This window comes from Meles meles, chromosome 1, assembly GCF_922984935.1.
Source record: "Meles meles chromosome 1, mMelMel3.1 paternal haplotype, whole genome shotgun sequence".
Classification (NCBI taxonomy): Eukaryota; Metazoa; Chordata; class Mammalia; order Carnivora; family Mustelidae; genus Meles; species Meles meles.
The window spans coordinates 205,555,354-205,574,106 of NC_060066.1; the positions used below are offsets into that span (position 1 = coordinate 205,555,354).

Genomic DNA, 18,753 nt, shown 5'->3' on the forward strand with positions numbered 1-18,753 from the left:
TGCGCCCGCACCTCCAGTCTACCTTGCCCAGGAGGACCTCACGCCCTGCAAGTGGGAGCCTCAAGGAGGGGCTCTGGGCCAGTCTGGGAGGGGTGGAGCGCTGAGCCTGGGGACGCACAGGGCCTGGCTGGGGGGCCGGGGTGCTGAATCTGGAGCCAGAGCGGTGAGCCCGTGGGTGGGAGGGGTGGGAGGGGTGGGGCGGGGCCTGGCTGGGAGGACAGAAAGCTGAGTCTGCGCAGCGGACTGCTGGGCAGAGCTGGGGGCGGGGGGCGGGTATCGCTGAAGGGGCGGGGCCAGGCACCAGGGCCCGGAGGGGCGGGAGAGACTCGCGGGACCCCGCGCCCTCCTCAGCTCAGGTACGCGGCCTTTTGCGACACACGAGGGGAGCCTCACCCTCTTCTACTGGAAACTGCTGGCCCTGCGTCTGGACTTCATCGTTGCCTTCGAGGTAGGCTCAGCTCTTTGTGTGTGGGACACACTTGGGTTCAAGTTCAAGCGCTGCCGCCGCCCAGCTGTAAACGGGGGTATGCTATAGGATAATATCTACTTCACAGGGTCCTTATGAAGATTCGGTGCCAAGCCCTTGCACAGTGTCCAGCACAGTGTACGTGCTCAATAAACAGCACTACTGCTACCACTGTTCTCTTTAGGCAACGAGCTGGAGGAAGGAGAGGAGGCATGCTCCCTCCGGCTTTGCTTAGGATCCTTTCCCCAGCTCTGCCTCTACCAGGGTCCCTAGTGTTACAGGTTTCGAATTATATCTGTGTCTTTGGGCAAATGACAACCGCTGTGTGTTTCAGTCTCTTCACCTGTAAAACAGGAGTAGTAACTGTCCTCACCTCCTAGTGTTGGGAGAGTTAAGTGAATTAATACCCGGGAAACCTCAGAATAGTGCCTAGCATTCAGTAAGCGTCGAAAAATTAAGGTAACTAAGGGACTCATTGTCTCTTTGGCTCCCCCATGCCCCCAGCACGTGGTGTTCTTCGTGCGCCTCCTCGTCTGGCTCGTGCCCGATGTTCCAGCCGCCCTGGTGACCAAAATAAAGCGCGAGCGCCATCTGGTCGTGCAGGAGCCTGCGGACTACCGCAGGGTGTTGTCTTCGGTCAGCGCGGCTAAAAGACCCTGGCCCCTCCCTGACCACGCCCCTCGGCCCGCCTCCAGGTCTTAGCTCAGCCCTCTCTTGCCACGCCCTCCGGTTTGGCCTCTCGGGTAGGGGGGAATTGGCCTGCGTCCTTCTCCCTCCTGCGTGGTCCCGCCCTTCACCAAACTCCGCCCACCTCCCGCCCCTTCTATGACATTATCCCCACTGGAGTCCCCTCTGCTCTCCAGGGCCAATTTACTTAGCCTGACCAAGCCATGCTTTCTGTCCTTTGTAGCAGGGGCGCTGTCCCCAGAGCCCAGGACTAGGGGCGAGTGAGGCGGGACTGCCTTTCAAGAATCCTAGGCTCCCAGATGCTTTCCTCCCTTTGGGAGGTCCTCTGCCTCTGGCAGGGGGTCTGGGCAGTACCTTGGCCAGCGGCCCCAAGGTCGGCCTCTGAACTGGGATGCGAGGATTAGAGCTCTCTGAAGACCGCTAGTCCTGCCTTGCCTCCCTCTCCTTGTTGCAGTCTCCTGTTCTACGCGCAGTGCTGGTAACAAACCTCTCTGCCCCCAGGGTGCCACCTCGCCATGGACACTTGGTTTACGCACGCACACTAGCAGTGTATCTTCATTATGTCTGCATGCTCTAGAGACCGAGGGAGTGGAGGGACCCTAATCATTCAGTGCTGAATGGTCACCAGCTGGTGGGGGAGAGTACATTGGGATCTTGGGCCCTGGACACCTGCCCCATATGCTCCAGGAGGCCTGTGGCGTATGAGTAAGACTAAAAGGGTTTAGTCAGGGAAGCTGAGACACCTCCCAACGGACGTTTACACACTTTTCACCAGATCTTCCCCAAAGCCTGGTCATATGGTCCTGGGCTGCGACTAAGGACAGAGGTTGGTGGTTGAGGCAAAGACCTGGGTTTGATTATTAGTTCTGACACCTGTTCGCTGTATGAACTTGAGCAAGTGATGTAATCCTTTGGGCCTTAGTTTCATATCTATAAAATAGAGACTTCATGGAGCTGATGAGAGATCGAGTGGGATAATCCCCCAGATTTAACATGTACTTGTCCTCATCTGGTAAGTGGGAGCAATAACAGGGTCGTGGCCAAGAGGAAATGAATACAGTATCCCCTGCTTTTCAAAAGTTTGTGTTACAACCAGTTGGCTTCCCCCAAAGACCTCTATTAGTACCTGTTTTCACTAACCAGAAGAAATCCAGAGAAAATGTTTGCTATTGCGGAAAAAGGTGAAAAAAGGGGGAAATAACATTCAACATTTGTTTTGCAAAGGTCCCTTATAGAGGCAGCACACACCCTGAGCGGAGAGCCTGCCCCACCAAGCTCTTCCCCGGCCCCGCGCTAGGCGTCTCAGTACCAAACTACCGGAACTTTGAACTGCATCCAGGAGCATCTGTCCTTTATCTTGATTTATTTTGCCATCTGTTAGGAAGATGTGTCCTCAAGTATCAGAAAAGTCTAAGAGAGGTTATTTTGGGGGTATGGAAATGCTAAAAACATTTTCCCGTACACATTAATGGTAACTGCTTCTTCGTTTTGTGCCATTTTTGGCTTAGGAAAGCTTTTGTAGGAAGGCTCTACTTTGGGGTAGTGGGGGAAACCTGTAAACAGCTGTGAAGTGCTCAGAACAGTGCCTGGCACATAGCATACAATAAGTTATTCACAACATGAGTATTGGTATTTGTGTACATATTGGTATTAACACTGAGGGTCTGGCCATTATGGGGCACTTACATAAGTGGCAGGTAGTATTAGGAAAAGAACAGCTTTCCCCTTCATGGGCTTGGGATGATTGCATGGTTGCTAGAGTCTCCTTACTGGAGGCTGGTTCTGCCTGGGCTGTTGGTTTATTGAGGGCTCATTCGGTGTGGGCTAGAGACCTGGAAGGCTTCCTGGAGGAGGCGGCCATTGGAAATGGCAAGATGGGTCATTCCAGGCAGCAGGGGAGGACGGGTCACTCATGAGAGCAGTGATGCTGGAAGGGTTGGTCAGGCTGGTCCTCGATGCCTCACATCACCAACTTTCGTGATTTCCATCTCTCCACCATGGCAACGAGTGTTCCTATTTTATGGGTGCTATAGCCAGCTCAGAGAGGGTCAGCAAACTGCAGAGTTCTCAGGGTCCCTGAGGAGTTCAAGGCTTGGAAGTTTCTCTGTGAAGCCGCTCCTCCCCCAGCATGTCTTTCATTGGGGAAGCTTCAGAAGAGGGGTGAACTCTTTCTTGGGCAGAAAAGCAATGCTTCCCCCATCTTTAGGACATCGGTCTGGGGTCCTTCAGAACCTCTCCTGGGCATAGGACTCCCATTGTTCCAGCCCCCCTCTTGTACCCCAGACTGGCCAAACCGGTTCTGGGGAAGGGGGGCGGGGAGCAGGCACGTTGAGACAGCCGCCTGCCTGCCTGCGAGGTTCCCTCCGCCTTCGCCTCCCCCCCCTCCCCGCCCCACACAATACCCAGGATCGTGCACTGCCCGGCTCAGGGGCCATGCTGACATCGCCCCCTGAGGACCCAGCTGCAACCCCAGAGCCCCCAGGTGGTCTGGAGCCCTGGGCCTTGTCGGAGGCTGGACGGAGCTCCCTGGCTGAGGTAGGGCCCCACCCTGATGCCAGCAGTCCCATCCGCCTCCCGCCGGTGTTCCCAGAGGGAGTCCTTTGTGCTGCCCGCCTGGCCTCTGATCCGGGCTCCCACCCGCTTATGGCCTCCTGAGGCTCCACAGCCTGTTTGGCCTGGATCCCCCTTCCAGCCATGACCTTCCACTCGGCTTTGTCCCTGAAGGGACACAGGGGCCATGGCAGGGCCCTACTCCTCTGGGCACTGGGGCAAGGGAGGCCAGGGAGGGGGCAGGGAAATCCTGGGTGTAGGAAGCCAGAGGTGCTCTCCCTGAACGACGGTAGTATCCAGAGACCCTCTCTGCCAGCCCTGCCAAGCGGGTCCATTGTCCGTGTGATTAGCAGTGTCCGCTGATCGGGGCCCTCCTTGGCCCCTACTGTCCTTCTCTGGTCATGGAGACACTCATGATGACATGAACTTCCTAGAGGGGGCAGCCAAGAGGGACTTTCCATGTTACTTTACAGATGGGGACACTGAGGCCCAGGAATAGGCTATGACTCGCCTAGGGCCACACAGCTGGTAGTGTCAACACTGGGCTTGAACCTTGGCAGGGGTTTTCCCCTGTAGCTTCCAGAGTGACCCTCGGCACTAGAATATTCAGTGATCATTTCTGGGGCCGGGAATGACCATGCTACTTGGAGCCTGAGGCTTTTTCCTTTTTTTTTTTTTTTCCCCTAGCAGAGATGAGCTGCACACAATATGAACACAGCTCAACCCCTCCTTGGTCCCGAGCACCGAGGTTGAGTGGGCCACATCTTTGGAAGGCCATAGGGCTGGTATTCCAGCTAGATGGGTCATTCCCATTGCATTTTGGTCTGACAGAGGTGGAGGTTGACTCATCCCTGACTTTTCCCCTAGGGACGTGCCTCCAGCCTCCTCTCTACAGAAAACCTACTACCTTCCCCTGGCACTCACCCAGCCTTCTCCTCTAAGCTCTTAATAGAGGGTGCTCCTGCCCCAAGGCTTCCATGTTTTTGCTCATTTATCCCTGTAACTCAGGAGGGTGTGGGGTGGTGTGCTTCCCGCCTTCCAGGGGCTTCCCAGATCCAAGTGGAGAGGATCTCCCAGGATATAAGGGAGCAGAAGCACGTGTGTATTCTTGCACACGGATCCTCACAGAAGCAAGTAGGACTTCTGTGTCGAGAACTTCAGATTCCTGGAGAGAAAGAGACTTCTCTGGCAGGCAGCGGTCCCGAGTCTCCTTCCACACGCTCCTCCAAAGAACGGTGGGTCTCATCCTCACTGACTCAGTTTCCCCATCCGTGGGATGGCCCATGCCACCTGCTCGACTAGAGAAAGACGAATCACAATACTCAGGAGAATGACTATCAACTACGAAGCTCCCACCATGTGCCAGGGTCTTTACACGCGCTGTCACTGATTCACATAGTAGTGTTTTAGAGCTGGTATGAGTGGCCTATTTATCAGATGAGGAAACAGAGACATGCTCAGATGGACAGAGGTTTAAGGTACATGCTAAAGTTGTCCCTGTGGAGAGGGCCTGGCAGAGTAACTGTCTCTTAGGAGCAGCCCCACCCCAGGCAGGGACTGAAGAGAGCAGGGGAGAAGCTGTGCAGATAGAGTGGTCCCCCCCACCCCCGCCGCCGGGTCCTCTCCTCCATCCCTCCCTCATCCCTCGGTCACCGACACCGTCACTGTTTCTCTCAGGTCAAGATTTTCTCCCTATCCATGTTTACTGGGTCCCTGGCTGTTTCAGCTGGAACAGTTAGCCATTACTTCCTCCAGGAAGCCTTCCTGGAATGCTCAGATCAAGTCGAACCCAGCGCTGATGGTTCCTCTGGCTTGGCTCCTGCCAACCCCGAGTTGTAACTGTTCTCATTTTTAGCTCCCTCACTAGACTGGCAACACCGTGGGCCACAAAATGTTTGTCCATCTGTCTCCCTGTTTTTTTCTGGGCTTCGCATCTGTCTCTGAGTATCTGGTCTGTGACATTTTTGGTATCTCTGTCTCTCTGTCTCTCTGTCTCCATCCCTGGGTCCCTGAATGTCTCGGCATCTGTGGTTTTCTGGGTTTGAGTAGTTTGGGGTCTCCTGTGCTGAGATGCTGCCTAAAGGCTCTCCGTATCTCTGGGTCTCTATCTCTGTCTCTGTCTCCTGGGTCTCCTTGCCCTGCCAGGCTGGGCACTGCTCCTCTGGCCAGAGGGGGCCTCTGGGGGGGGGGGGGTCCTTACTGCCCCGCCTGCCCACAGTGAGGCCAGGCAAGGGTAGGCCCCCGCCCAGCCCGCTGCCTGCTCCCTCCCTCCCTCCCGCTTGCCTCACCACAGGGTTTGATGAATCAAACTCTTTGTCTGGGTGGGATCTCCCCCAGCCAGCTGGGCAGAGAGAGGGCTTCCCCAGCCGCGGGGAGCAGGAGCAGAACAAGATCAGCAGTGGCCCTCGGCTGGAGAGGTGAGGGGCTGCGGGAGGGCAGCTGGTGGAGGGCCGCGGGAAGGGCTGTGGGGGCTCAGATCCCTCTGTCATCAGGCCTGTCCCGAGGCTCCGGCAGAATCCTTGGGGATGACTTCCTGCCCAGAGAAGACCCGGTCAGCCTGGCTCGATCTGGGGCTGAGAGCCCGGGTAGGGAAGAACCCCTCTCTCGCCCCAAACTGGGGAGCTGGGACATCTCCCCATCCTCCTCCCGGGAGGGCCCAGCCTGATCTGGGTGGTGGCCTGCCTGCCAGTCTGTGACCCTCCCAGCCAGCCTGGCAGGGTGTGGGCACCACTCGGCGCTGAAGGCTGCAACTCTGGGCATGGGAGCGGAGGTTGGGTAACACCAAAGCAAGGACTTCTGGGCCTGTGTGTTTGTGTTAGTATCTCGGTGTGTGAGTGTGAATAGAACAGGAGTGTGAGAAAGTTTGAGCGGATACATAAATATCTGATCGGTCAGCGTGTGTGTGTGTGTGTGAGAGAGAGAGAGTCTGTGAATATATGTAGTTGTGTGAAAAGTGCGTGAATGTGTAAGCCTGTGAATATGAAGTGTCTGAGTGTACCCATGAAAGTGTGTGTGTCCATGTGTCTCCTTGGAAGGAAACGTGTGTGCATGTGCGTGGAAACGTGTGTGCATGTGCGTGGAACATACGCGGATCGTGCGACAACGTATGTATGTGTCTCTGATCATAGGTCAGTGAGAGCTGAAAATGCACGAGCTGGTTCAAAGCACAGACTCAGAAGCAAGACTGCCTGGGTTTGAATCCTGGCTCCCCCATATGCCAAATAACCTCTGTGCCTCCCCTACCTCACCTAAAAAATGGGGATAAAACTAGCGTCACCTCAGGGTGGCGAGGATTAGATGAAATGACACATACAGAGCACTTGGCCTGCCACTCGCTAAGTGCCCAGTAAGTATTAGCTGTGACTATGTGATTAGGTGTGCGAGTGTGCTTGAACAGATGTGTGCGCACGTGTGTACACAAGGGTTTGTGCAGGCCTCCAAGACAAAGGTGGCTTGCTGGCCAGCCCTCCTGTTCTGTGTCTGCCTCTCATACCTTTTTCCCTGCAGGCCCAGGTGGGTGGCAGAGCAAAGGAGGAATGGACTGTGGGCCACCTGCCACCCTCCAGTCCCACCTGGCTGGGCCACGTGGCACTGCCCACCGCCCAGTAGCTGTGTGCCAGCAGGAGAGTCTGTCCTTTGCAGAGCTGCCCACCCTGCAGCCCCCGAGCCCTGTGTGTCTGGATCTCTTCCCTGTTGCCCCAGAGGAGCTGCGGGCTCCCGGCAGCCGCTGGTCCCTGGGGACCCCTGCTCCTCTCCAAGGGCTGCCCTGGCCACCATCCCCAGAAGTCCCAGACACGGAGATCTCCACCAGTGGGGGGCTGCGGCCCAGCAGAGCTGGCAGCTGGCCACACTGTCCTAGTGCCCAACCCCAAGCTCTGGAGGGACCCTGGAGTCCCCAGCACCCACAGCCACAGCGCCGGGCCAGTCACGGCTCGGAGAAGAAGTCTGCCTGTAAGTCACTCTGGGTGAGGGGGTGGTGGCCTAGTGGGACAGACAGGGGAGAAGTTGGGTGGCTCTTTTAAGACTCATAAGCCCCAGAGTTCCCCCAAACAGGCAGGACAGGTGGTAGATTCTAGTGACAAGAGAACTGGAAATCAGGGAGGACAGGTGACGTCTCAGAGGCTGCATGGCAGATGAGTGGCTGTCCTGGGCTCTTGGCCCTTTGCCCTCTGCAGTCAGGCACTATGTTCTCTCTACTGGCCCTCTTGTTGATCCCATTTGGGGAGGGGGACGAGATCCTGGCCAAAACACTGACCTTTCCCTCAGATGCTCCGGGCCACAAGGTAGCAACAGGGAGGAGTGGAGAGAGCGCCCAGCGGATGCCAGCCAGTGCGCTCACTCCACTTCCCCACAGGGCGCAAGATGCGGGTCTATCAGCGTGAAGAGCTCCCTGGCAGCCCCGGAGCCCATGCTGTCTTCCTGGAGCCTGGCCAGGCAGCGGAGCAGACCTTGAGTACAGAGGAGCCTAGGCCACCAGAGCTGTCTGTACCCTCCAGAGTAGGCCTGGAGGGGCCTGAGCGCAGGCGCTTCTCAGCCTCCGAGTTGATGACCCGCCTGCACTCTTCCCTGCGCCTGGGGCGGAATTCAGCAGCCAGGGTTCTGACCCCAGGGTCAGGCACTGGCGCAGCTCGGGAAGGTACCAGCTTCTCCCCTGGGCCCTAAGAGCAGGCCATGAACCAGAGGCAGCATGGGGCAAGGCCCACACCTGAGACTGGGTGCTGGTCAGCGGCAGCGTGGCACCCCAGCGCCCAGCGCCATTCTTGGAGTCACCCACCCTCAGCTCTCGCCCTCTCCAGGAAGAGCATCTGGAAGGGAGTCGCGCGGTGTAGAGATGAGGGTGGACGGTTTGGTGATGCCAGCCCCTGCTGACCCGAGCGGGTGCCATAGCGGCTGGCCCGAGCCCAGGTACCATCTCCCACTGCGCGCTCGGTCCGAGGAGGGGTGCAGGCGAAGAAGGGCCCTGACCCTGTCCGTTTCCTAGGCTGGACACGCCGGAAGAGCTGGCTCTGGGGTCCAGGAGCTCCAGCGAGCGGCGCCAGTCACGGTTTCTCCTTAACAGTACGTGGGACGAAGGGGCTGGGGGCGGGCGGGGGGTTTGGAGAGTGGAGAGGTTGGGATCTTGGCGAGAGGGAGGGAGAACCGAATCTCAGGAGCGAGCACAGTGGCCAGCGCGCAGTGGGTGCGCAAGCCGTGTTTCTGGAAGGAGTGAGTGCGTGAGTGAACGAGTTCACGGTGTCCCGCTGCCCGAACCGTCCGAAAGGCTCGTTTAGTGGGGCGGGCTCTCGGGGAGCCAGGCAGGAGCCGGACCGGGCCGGAGCCGGACCGGGCAGGCGGGCGCCCCACGGCCCTCCCCCGCCCCTCTCCCCGCCCAGCGGTCCTCTACCAGGAATACAGCGACGTGGCCAGCGCCCGCGAACTGCGGCGGCAGCAGCGCGAGGAGGAGGGCCCTGGGGACGAGGCGGAGGGCGCGGAGGAGGGGCCCGGGCCGCCGCGCGCCAACCTCTCCCCGAGCAGCTCCTTCCGGGCGCAGCGCTCGGCGCGAGGCTCCACCTTCTCGCTGTGGCAGGACATCCCCGACGTGCGCGGCAGCGGCGTCCTGGCCACGCTGAGCCTGCGCGACTGCAAACTGCAGGAGGTGGGCGCCTGGAGCCGGCGGGGCGGGGCCGCCGGGGCTGCGGGCCGGGAGGTGGCTCTGGGGCCCGCAGGGGGCGGGGCCACCGAAGGGGCGGGGCCAGGAGGACGGGGGGACGGGTCCCCCGACTTGGCGGGGCCCCGGGCCCAGGGTTTCCGGGCCAGCGGGACTGCACGCTGCTGGAGGTGGGCGTGGGACCCAGCGGGGAAAGCGGGGCCACGAGAGGGCGGGGCCGGCGGGATCGTCTGTGCAAAAGGTGGGTGCGAGGACGTGGGGCTGGCTGCTAGCGGGGACTGAGCCGCCGCGGGGAGAGGGGTGGGGTCGAGGGGTGGGGCCCGGGGCGGAGCCAACAGGGCAGGCGGAGGGGCGGAGTCAGGCTGGGCGGGCCTAGGTGGGACCGCGAAAGCGAGGACTGGGAGGGGCGGAGCCCTCTGGAAAGAAAAGCTTAGTGGGCGAAGGACTGAGAGGGCCCGGCTGGAGGGGCAGGCCCGATGGGTGGGGCTAGGGGTGCCACCTCTCAATCGAGGTCTTCCGTTGAGTTAGAACAAAAGCGCGCGGCCAGGGGTGGTCCCCTTCACCCGCCTGGTACTAGGTCGTCGGAAGTGGGGCTGGAACAGCAGGGGGACGGGGAGGGAAAGGCGGGATCGGAAGGGTGGGTGGTGAGTTCACAGTGTCTGAGGCGGGCCGGTCCAGCCCTTTCAATCCCGCCTCCTCCTCACTCAGGCCAAATTTGAGCTGATCACGTCCGAGGCCTCCTACATCCACAGCTTGTCGGTGGCCGTGGGCCACTTCTTAGGATCTGCTGAACTGAGCGAATGTCTGGGGGGGCAGGACAAGCAATGGCTGTTCTCCAAACTGCCGGAAGTCAAGAGCACGAGCGAGAGGTGAGGGAGTGGTCCGGTCAGGTGTAGTGGGGGCGGGGACAAAGCCTGTGACTGGCCCCGAGCTCCCAGGTCTGGCTTCTCGCCTTGACCCTGACCCTGCCCTCTCACCCGACCCCTCAGGTTTCTGCAGGACCTGGAGCAGCGGCTGGAGGCAGATGTCCTGCGTTTCAGTGTGTGTGACATTGTGCTGCATCACTGTCCAGCCTTCCGCCGAGTGTACCTGCCCTACGTCACCAACCAGGCCTACCAGGAGCGCACCTACCAGCGCTTGCTGTAGGGCTGGAGGCTCTGAAAGGCGGGCGTGGGGTGGTGGGGGTCAGAGATAAAGGGAGGCTTAGGCGGGAATGGTTCCTGAATAGGGCTCTCTGACCAGGGTCAGGTTAGACCAACCCCAAAGGGCAGGAAGGATGTGACAAGAAGGCACCTGAAAAACCAAGAGGGTGGCTGGGGTCATGGATCCTGGGGCTTCATAGGATCTATGAGCCCATCTGTGACCTCAGGCCCCTCCCCATCTTCCAGCCTGGAGAACCCCAAGTTCCCTGGCATCCTGGCTCGCCTGGAGGAGTCTCCCGTATGCCAACGTCTGCCCCTCACCTCCTTCCTTATCTTGCCATTTCAGAGGATCACCCGCCTCAAGATGCTGGTCGAGGTAGGTGGAGGGCACCGGGCTGCAGTGAGAGCTGTGGGGGGAATGGTGCTGTGCCTTCCACAGCCCCTCCCGGGTAACCACTGGCGGGCAGGGCTGTGGGTGGAGGTCCAGGTCTGCCTCACCACACCGACCTCACCCTCTAGAACATCCTGAAACGGACAGCACAGGGCTCGGAAGACGAAGACATGGCCACCAGAGCCTTCAATGCACTCAAGGAGGTGAGCTCGGCTCTCCAGGCCCCCCCCCCCCCGCCCAGATCCCTGGCATATCTCGAAATGAGCCCCAGCCAGCAGAGCCTCTGGTTCCCAGGTGGGGAGCCTGAGGCTGAGCTCTGGGAGCCGGGGTGGGGGGAACCACAGATGACTCACGCACAGCCTCCCCAGCTGGTGAAAGAGTGCAATGCCAGCGTGCAGTCCATGAAGAGGACAGAGGAGCTCATCCATCTGAGCAAGCAGATCCACTTTGAGGGCAAGGTGCACACCGGCCGCTGGCGGGGTGGGGTCCGCCAAGGGGCCTCTCTCGTTCCGTCCTTCCCTGGGGAACAGCAGACCACTTCCTCACCCCCCACCCTGTCCCCTCCCCTGTTCTGTGCTGTCTGCCCTGCTGTCCGGGGCCTGACCTGCCCTCCCCCTTGCCTCTCCCATCCTTCCAGATCTTCCCACTGATCTCGCAAGCGCGCTGGCTGGTTCGGCATGGGGAACTAGCGGAGCTGGCACCGCTGCCCGCAGCGCCGCCTGCCAAGCTGAAGCTGTCCAGCAAGGCAGTCTACCTGCACCTTTTCAATGACTGCTTGCTGCTCTCCCGGCGGAAGGAGTGAGTCCAGGCAGGGTGCGGGAGGCAGACCGGAGCCAGGTCCCTTCTTCCTACCGTGAGGCATCACTGGGCCTGGAAGCCCCTGTCTGTGCTGCTGGGGCACCCTGAGCCTTGGAGGCTCCCCCCCACCCAGAAAAGGCAGAGATGTGAGGCCAGTCCATTTTCCAGACCTGAGGGCTAGGCTGTGTGCAGAGGACTCAGTGGTGCTCTGAGCTTAAGACAAGTAGAGCAGAGATTAAGAGCATAATTCTGGGGTCTCAGCTCCGACCTAACTCATCCAGATAATGGCCAACATTTACTGAGTGCCTGTCTTGTGCCAGGCATGCTGTGTACATAATTTTTTTTAATGATTTTATTTATTGATTTGACAGAGAGAGAGAGAGGGAGAGAGATCACAAGTAGGCAGAGAGGCAGGCAGATGGGGAGGGGGAAGCAGGCTCCCTGCTGAGCAGAGAGCCCGATGCAGGACTCGATCCCAGGACCCTGAGACCGTGACCTGAGCCAAAGGCAGAGGCTTAACCCACTGAGCCACCCAGGTGCCCCCGCTGTTTGCACTATTATCCCCAGTCCTCTAAGCATCTGCCTGGGAAGTAGGCTCGCTTGGTATTCTCAAGAGCGGGGATCTAGTAAGTACAGGAGCGGGGAGGCCAGCTCTGTCTGAGGTCCGATCCCAGGCTCTTAACCATTGTATTATCTTATCTTCCATCTGTAACACAGAGACTATCGTGTAGGGAGACTCAGTGTGATAATAAGAGGAGAAAAGAGCTTAGCATAGTGCCTGGCACGCACTGAACACACACTCAGTATTAGCTGTGATTGTTACCAGTTTGGGATGAGGGAGAAGTCTTTCTGAGTGAGGTGAGCCTTCAGGCTGGATGTGATGAAGAAAGGGCTTCTTAGGCTATGGGAAGGGTTCATTCTGGTTTATTCATTCATTCACGAAAGTGTCACCGAACCCCTGTTCTCTTCTGGGCTGTGAAGGGTGCTAGGGTTATTTCTGCCTATAGAAGCTCTCAGGACAGTTAAGCTATATCCTGATAACCACCTGGTCGGGGGTTTTAGGGGAAAGGTGCACTCCTACTGTAGTATCCCCTGGTATGGGGTGAGAATCTGTAAAGCTTCAAAGAGGAAGGGACATTTGAGCTGGGTCTTGAAGGATACGTAGGAGTTTTCCAGGTGGCGAAGGAGTTTGGGAGGATATAGCAAAGTCACGGTAGGGTATAATAGCAGAGTGTGTTTGGGGGATGATGAAGCCTAAATATGGTTGGATTTGTAGAGGGGAAGGCCAGGAGAAGGAAGTGGGGTTGTTGAAAGTCATAGGACAGAGATTGTGCTTTCTGAGGGCCATGGGGAGTATGGAGAATTACGTAGACGAGTGACATTTTACTCCTGGCCAGTTTGGAGGATGGACTGGAAGGGTTGAGACCAGAAGTTATTACAGATTGCCCAGAAGAGAGTAGATCCACCCCAAAATGGTGGGGGGCCTGTGGGAAGCGGATTCCAGGGACAGTCGGGAGTTAGGTAGGATGGAGCTGCTGGCGGGGTGTGTGGGGAGAGGGAGGGAAGAGCCTGGAATGATGGCTGAGTTTCCTCCTGGGCCACTTGACAGAGCCTTTCCCTGGACGGGGGAACAGTGAAGGGGTCTGGTTTGGACTGGGAGATACTGACTTCTGTTTAGACAGGTTGAGAAGAAGGGACCTGTGGGACATCCTTGGCCCACTCCCCTGCCCATTCTTCCCACAAGTGTTTATTGAACCCAAATGATGGGCCTGGCAGTGGGGAGCATTAGGATAGAGTGGCCAAGGAGAGACATAGTTCAGCTTCTACGCGGTCCGAGAGTTAGGGGTCTCATCCGAGGGGTCGCCTGTTGGCTCTTTAGAACAGGGACTCAGCGAGAACCTGAAAGTGTGCCGGGGGGGCAGGGACTAGTTTTTGTCACCTTCCTCTTCTGCCAGGGAGTCCGCGGGAATGGCGCTCCCCATTCCTTGTGGGGGCCTGCGGGCTTTTAGGGAGGTGACTGCCTTCCGAGTTTCCCCGAGGGTGAGCGGGCTGACCTCACCTGCCCGGGTCCCGCAGGCTAGGGAAGTTCGCCGTGTTCGTCCACGCCAAGATGGCCGAGCTCCAGGTGAAGGACCTGAGCCTGAAAATGCAAGGCGTCCCCGGCCACGTGTTTCTCCTCCAGCTCCTCCATGGGCCCCACGCGAAGCACCAGTTCCTGCTGAGGGCCCGGACGGAGTGAGTGGGCTTGGGCATGGGGGGAGAGGACCCCTGGGCGGGCACAAGGCCTTCCGGTGTGTGGCTGCAGGACAGCGGCCTGAGGCAGGCCACGGGTGGGGCTGGCGGCCAGCGGCTTCCGGGCCTGCCCTGGTAGTCTCAGAGCTGGGTGGGGCCCGCGGGGACAGACCGGGCTGTGGGGAGGGCATGCCCTGAGTCCGGACACCATGCCCAATCCTCCCAGCCCTGTGTCACCACCCTGGCCCTGGGAGACTGCACTTTGCGCGTTTTGACAACTCAGCCTCCCCCTCCCTAGAAGTGAGAAGCAGCGATGGATCTCAGCCCTGTGTCCCTCCAGCCCCCAGGAGGATAAAGAGGTCTTCAGTGAGGGCCAAGGTAGCAGCCTGCCTCCCCCCACCCCGCCTCCAGGCCCACATTCCCCCAGGGGTTGGGTCCCTCACTGCTCTCCCCTTTTCCTCCCATCCTGGTGCCTTGTTGCGGGCGGAGCCAGCGGGGAGACAGACCAGCCGGCCTGGGGCCATCAGGGGCTGCCGTGCAGACCCTTGAAAGAGTGGCAACATGTGCATAAGCCAGGCCCGACCTCCCCACCCCCCTTCCCAATGCTTAGGCAGCACCTGATGGCAAAGCCTTTTGTGTCCTCCCTTTTCATCCCCGCACAAACCCATCTTACCAGTTAGAAAACAGAGGTTCAGAGAGATTAAAGTGACTTACCCAAGTTCGCCGAACTGGTGAGCAGCAGAGCTGAGACTGACAGCCTGATCTGTTCCCACCTTCACTCCGGTGCAAAGGAGCAGGAACCAAAGTGGCCACGGGGCGGGGCGGGGTGGGGCGGGGTGGGGGATCAGCTCTGTTGATCTAGAGGCTTCTCTCTGGGGTATGAGTGAGGCCGCTAAGCCAGAGTGTTGCCCAGTCCGAGAGGGACCCTGATCCAGCGGACACCAGGCTGCTGTTGAGGGCTGCCGAGCAGGGGAGTTAGGGCTCCGCTAACGAAGGGAAAAGGAAGGGAGCTTGTTTCTACTCATACTTGTTCCGCATCAGGCCTGGGGTTGGCCACTTTTATACGCATTTAGTTTACTTAATCCTCCTGATAACCCCGTTGGGTAGACTCATTTTCTCATATCTGAGAAAACAGGCTCAGAAATGTTAAGTAACTTGCCCAAGGTCAGACAGGCCAGTGGAGAGCAGAGCTGGGATTCAAGCCAGGTCTGGCCCCAAAGCCTGTGGTTTTCTCAATACTGCCAGCCTGTCTCCTGTGGTAGAAAGAGCCGAGGGCCTAGATTGAAGCAGATGCTCTGGCTTGGGCTAAGAGTCCTGTTTGAGCTGTGGGCTGAACCTCCCATTCCTGAGAGGTGGTCAGAGAAGGCCTCTGAAGGAGGAAGAGGGGCAACCATGAAAAGATTTGGGGGAGAAGTTCTCCTGGGAGGAGGATAGGCAGTGCAAAGGCCCTGAGGCAGGAGGGAGCTCAGAACGTTTGGGGAACAGCAGGGCAGCTAATGTTGCTGAGCTCCGTGAAGAAGGGAGGAAGGGGAGCTAGTGAGGACACAATGCCAGACCATGCAGGATTGTAGGCTGTGGGGAGGGCTTTGGATTTTACTCAGAGGAGTAAGAAGCCCCAGGGGGTTATAATTGGCAGGGAGGTGATGTAACTTGACTCCCAGTTGAGAAGGATGGATTAGAGGGAGCCCTGGAGTACCAACAACAGGGGCATATGAAGGGACCATTAGTGTTTTGTGGGGAGTGTCTGGAGGCAGGTGGACTTTGACCTGGAGGTCAGTGTCAAGGTGTTAGACTGAGTTGGGGAGGTGAGAGTCCTGGGCAATAACCCAAGCTAGGAGGGACTGGATTCACCAAGGGCTTGTATTTACAGTAAGAGAGGAGGGTGGCCAGGGTGGGCAGAGGGAGGCGCAGAGAGAATGAAGCAGCAGCAGCCACCCTCTGACCCCTCTCCTTCGTCCTTCTAACTCTCCCTGCCCCCTATCATCCTCCCCTGGGGACTCCCCGACTCTCCCTTGGGCTGTCAGACCGCCCCCAGGTTCAGTGTGTCAGAACATACAAGGCTCTGCAGCCAGACGAGCTGACTCTGGAGAAGACGGACATCCTGGCCGTGAGGACCCAAACCAGTGATGGTGAGAGGGGCCTCCTGGGAAGGCCTCCCTGATGAGCCCCGGGTGGGCAGAAGGTAGCTAGATGGCTAAGATATCACAGGAAAAGCTTGTGCAAGTGTTGATCAACCACAGCATGTAGGAATCAAGTTAGACAAGAGGAGGAACTTCCCTCTTATAAAGCTGGAGGATTCAGAGTGACGGTCCGGGGAAGAATGGGAAATACCCTTCTTAGAGGATGTCAGGAAAAACAGGTCAGAAGTTCCTCTACGAGACTGCTAGAGGCAGGGTCCTTCCTGGAACTGGGACGCTGGGATGAGGTCACCTCTGCCCCAGGGTGCAGACAAGGCTTGCATCAGGGCCTAGGCTTTCCCGGGCAGACCCGGCCCTCGTATCCCTTTGGTGCCACTAATGCTGCTCCCGGCCCGCGTGCTCTAGGCTGGCTGGAGGGGGTCCGCCTGGCAGATGGTGAGAAGGGGTGGGTGCCCCAGGCCTATGTGGAAGAGATCAGCAGCCTCAGCGCTCGCCTTCGAAACCTCCGAGAGAATAAGCGGATCACAAGTGCGCCCAGCAAACTGGGGGAGCCCCCCGCATGATGGGTGGGACGCCAGCTCCGTGCCCAGCTCCTGGACAGGTCTGCAGGGACCTCTGGTGTCGCATGCCCCAGGCCACTGCTGGTGTTCCATGGCCTGGCGTCCGGAGTACAGCCCGTCCTCACGCTCCTCCCAGTCCACTTTAGGGCCGACACCAGTTTCTTCCTCTGGCATAGGGACTGCACAGGTGACCTGTGATATCTGGCAAGGACTGGGGCTCACTCCCTTCATGCCCCCTGACTCTTGGTCCCTCTGGCAGGGGCCCGGCTGGGAACAGCTCTGGTGCTGACGGGTGCCGGGACATATATAGAAAGAGATGTATATATATCTGGGGTCTTCTGGCCAGAGCCTGCATGGGCCCTGGCGGCTGTGACTTTTCTGTAAATAAACTCCCATGATGCCTTGGCTTGGAGTCTGCAAGCTGTCTGATGCTGCCCCCCTCCAGCACCACTTCCTCCAGCTAAAGGTCAGGAGGCTCTCTGGCTGCCTCCCAGTGGGGAGAGCTCACCTCTTATCCAGAGGAGGGGACGGCAGAGCTGGGTGTGAATTAGACTGCTTTAGGCGGCAACTGACAAGATACTGTTTTCAACCGGGCTTGGAGATTGAAGACACTTTCTTGGCTCTTGTGTCTGTTTCTTATAGCTGTTGTAACAAATGATCACACACCAGGTGATTTAAACCAGTAGGACTGTATTCTCTGACGCTCTGGAGGCCAGAAATCTAAAGTCAGTATCGTTGGGCCAAAATCCAGGTGTCGGAAGGGCAGGACTCTGTCCTGTAGTGGGGATGTCTGCCAGGGGAGAATGGGTCCTTGCCTCTTGCAGCTCTGGTGGCTGCCAGCTCTTCTCGGCTTGTGGCCACACCACTCAGACTCTGCTTCTGGGGTCACACTGCCTTCTTCTCTGTATTTCTGTGTCAGAGCTACCTCTCTCTCCCAAGGATAAGGATACATGGATTTTATTTGAGGTCCACCCAGATAATCTCTCCATCTCAGAGTCCTTACCTTAAATCCCTCCTGAAAAATCTGTCCCCCCTCCCTTGTTTATCATAGAAGATAACACTTACCAATTCTAGGAACTAGGAGGCAGATATCTTTTAGAGGATCATGTCTCAGCCTACCACAGTTCTCAAAACTAAGAAGTATATGGGCAAGGTGGGCTTCAAGCAAGGCTTGATCCAGCAGCTCCTGTGACGTCACTGAGGACGCCACTCTTTCCATTCTTCTACTCGGTTGTCCTTGGTATTGTCTTCATCCTAAGGCTTCCAGGGGCTTCTTCATTCACATCCAACATGGAAGGAGGGTATTTTCTTTTTAAAAGATTTTATTTATTTATTTGACAGACAGAGAGAGAGCACAGCCAGGGGAGAAACCGGCAGAGGGAGAGGGAGAAGCAGGCTTGCTGAGCAGGGAGTCCGATGTGAGGCTTGATCTCAGGACCCCGGGTCATGACCTGAGCTGAAGGCAGATGCTCAATGACTGAGCCACCCAGGTGCCCCTGGAAGGAGGGAATTGTCTTTGTCCCAGAATTCCCTGTCAAAGTCCGGGGATGCTTTCTGACTAGACCAGCTTGGGTCATGGGTCTACCTCTGGGCTGAACACAGTGGCCAGGGGATAGTGTGTGCTTTGAGACCTAGCCTAGGTCATGTGCTTTAGCCCTGGAATCAGGTTGGGGACCTACCTTTCTTGGAACCCCATCGGTTCCCACGTGGAGTCTGATGGCTGCTGCACAGGAGAGGTAGCTTCTGGGGAGGCCAGTGTTCATGGAAACCCAAATCACCCAGGAGAGTAGAAACACCAGGGAATGAGCTTGGAGATGCGAAGACACCTGGGGACACCAGAGCATCCTTCACCTCTCAAAAGGAGGTCGCGGGGCAAAGAAAACGTGAGCCAGGTTGGTCCTAGAAGGCAAACATGGGGAGATGGGGAGCCACTCAGACCCATGAAGGAGCTTTTGGGAATGGCTTTCTAGCCTGAGATGGCGCAGAGGGGGCGGAGTGTATGGGAGAAGGGGGCAGACACATTTGAATTTGAATCCTGGCTCAGACATTGATACGCATGTGACTTTTTTTTTTTTAGACTTTTTTTTAAGGTTTTATTTATTTATTTGACAGAGAGATCACAAGTAGGCAGAGAGGCAAGTA

The 18,753-nt window shown here is 57.9% G+C and overlaps 1 protein-coding gene across 1 annotated transcript; it reads left to right on the forward strand.

Moving 5' to 3' along the window:
* Window positions 1–6,060: 6,060 nt before the first annotated feature.
* ARHGEF19 (Rho guanine nucleotide exchange factor 19) lies at window positions 6,061–16,985 on the forward strand. Its single transcript, XM_046016952.1, has 16 exons — window positions 6,061–6,120; window positions 7,211–7,654; window positions 8,058–8,339; window positions 8,500–8,608; window positions 8,685–8,761; window positions 9,076–9,338; window positions 10,059–10,219; window positions 10,340–10,492; window positions 10,739–10,868; window positions 11,012–11,086; window positions 11,252–11,341; window positions 11,521–11,681; window positions 13,758–13,916; window positions 14,212–14,291; window positions 15,938–16,042; window positions 16,457–16,985. Exons 2-16 carry the CDS (start codon window positions 7,240–7,242, stop codon window positions 16,612–16,614), a joined length of 2,418 nt encoding a protein of 805 aa, XP_045872908.1. The 5' UTR covers window positions 6,061–6,120; window positions 7,211–7,239; the 3' UTR covers window positions 16,615–16,985.
* The last annotated feature ends 1,768 nt before the right edge of the window (window positions 16,986–18,753 follow it).

Coding starts and splice junctions, on each gene's coding strand:
- ARHGEF19 (XM_046016952.1), top strand. CDS start 7,240: ATGGACTGTGGGCCACCTGCCACCCTCCAGTCCCACCTGGCTGGGCCA. Junction 11,087..11,251: donor CCTTCAATGCACTCAAGGAG/GTGAGCTCGGCT, acceptor CAGCCTCCCCAG/CTGGTGAAAGAGTGCAATGC. Junction 14,292..15,937: donor GGTCTTCAGTGAGGGCCAAG/GTAGCAGCCTGC, acceptor TTGGGCTGTCAG/ACCGCCCCCAGGTTCAGTGT.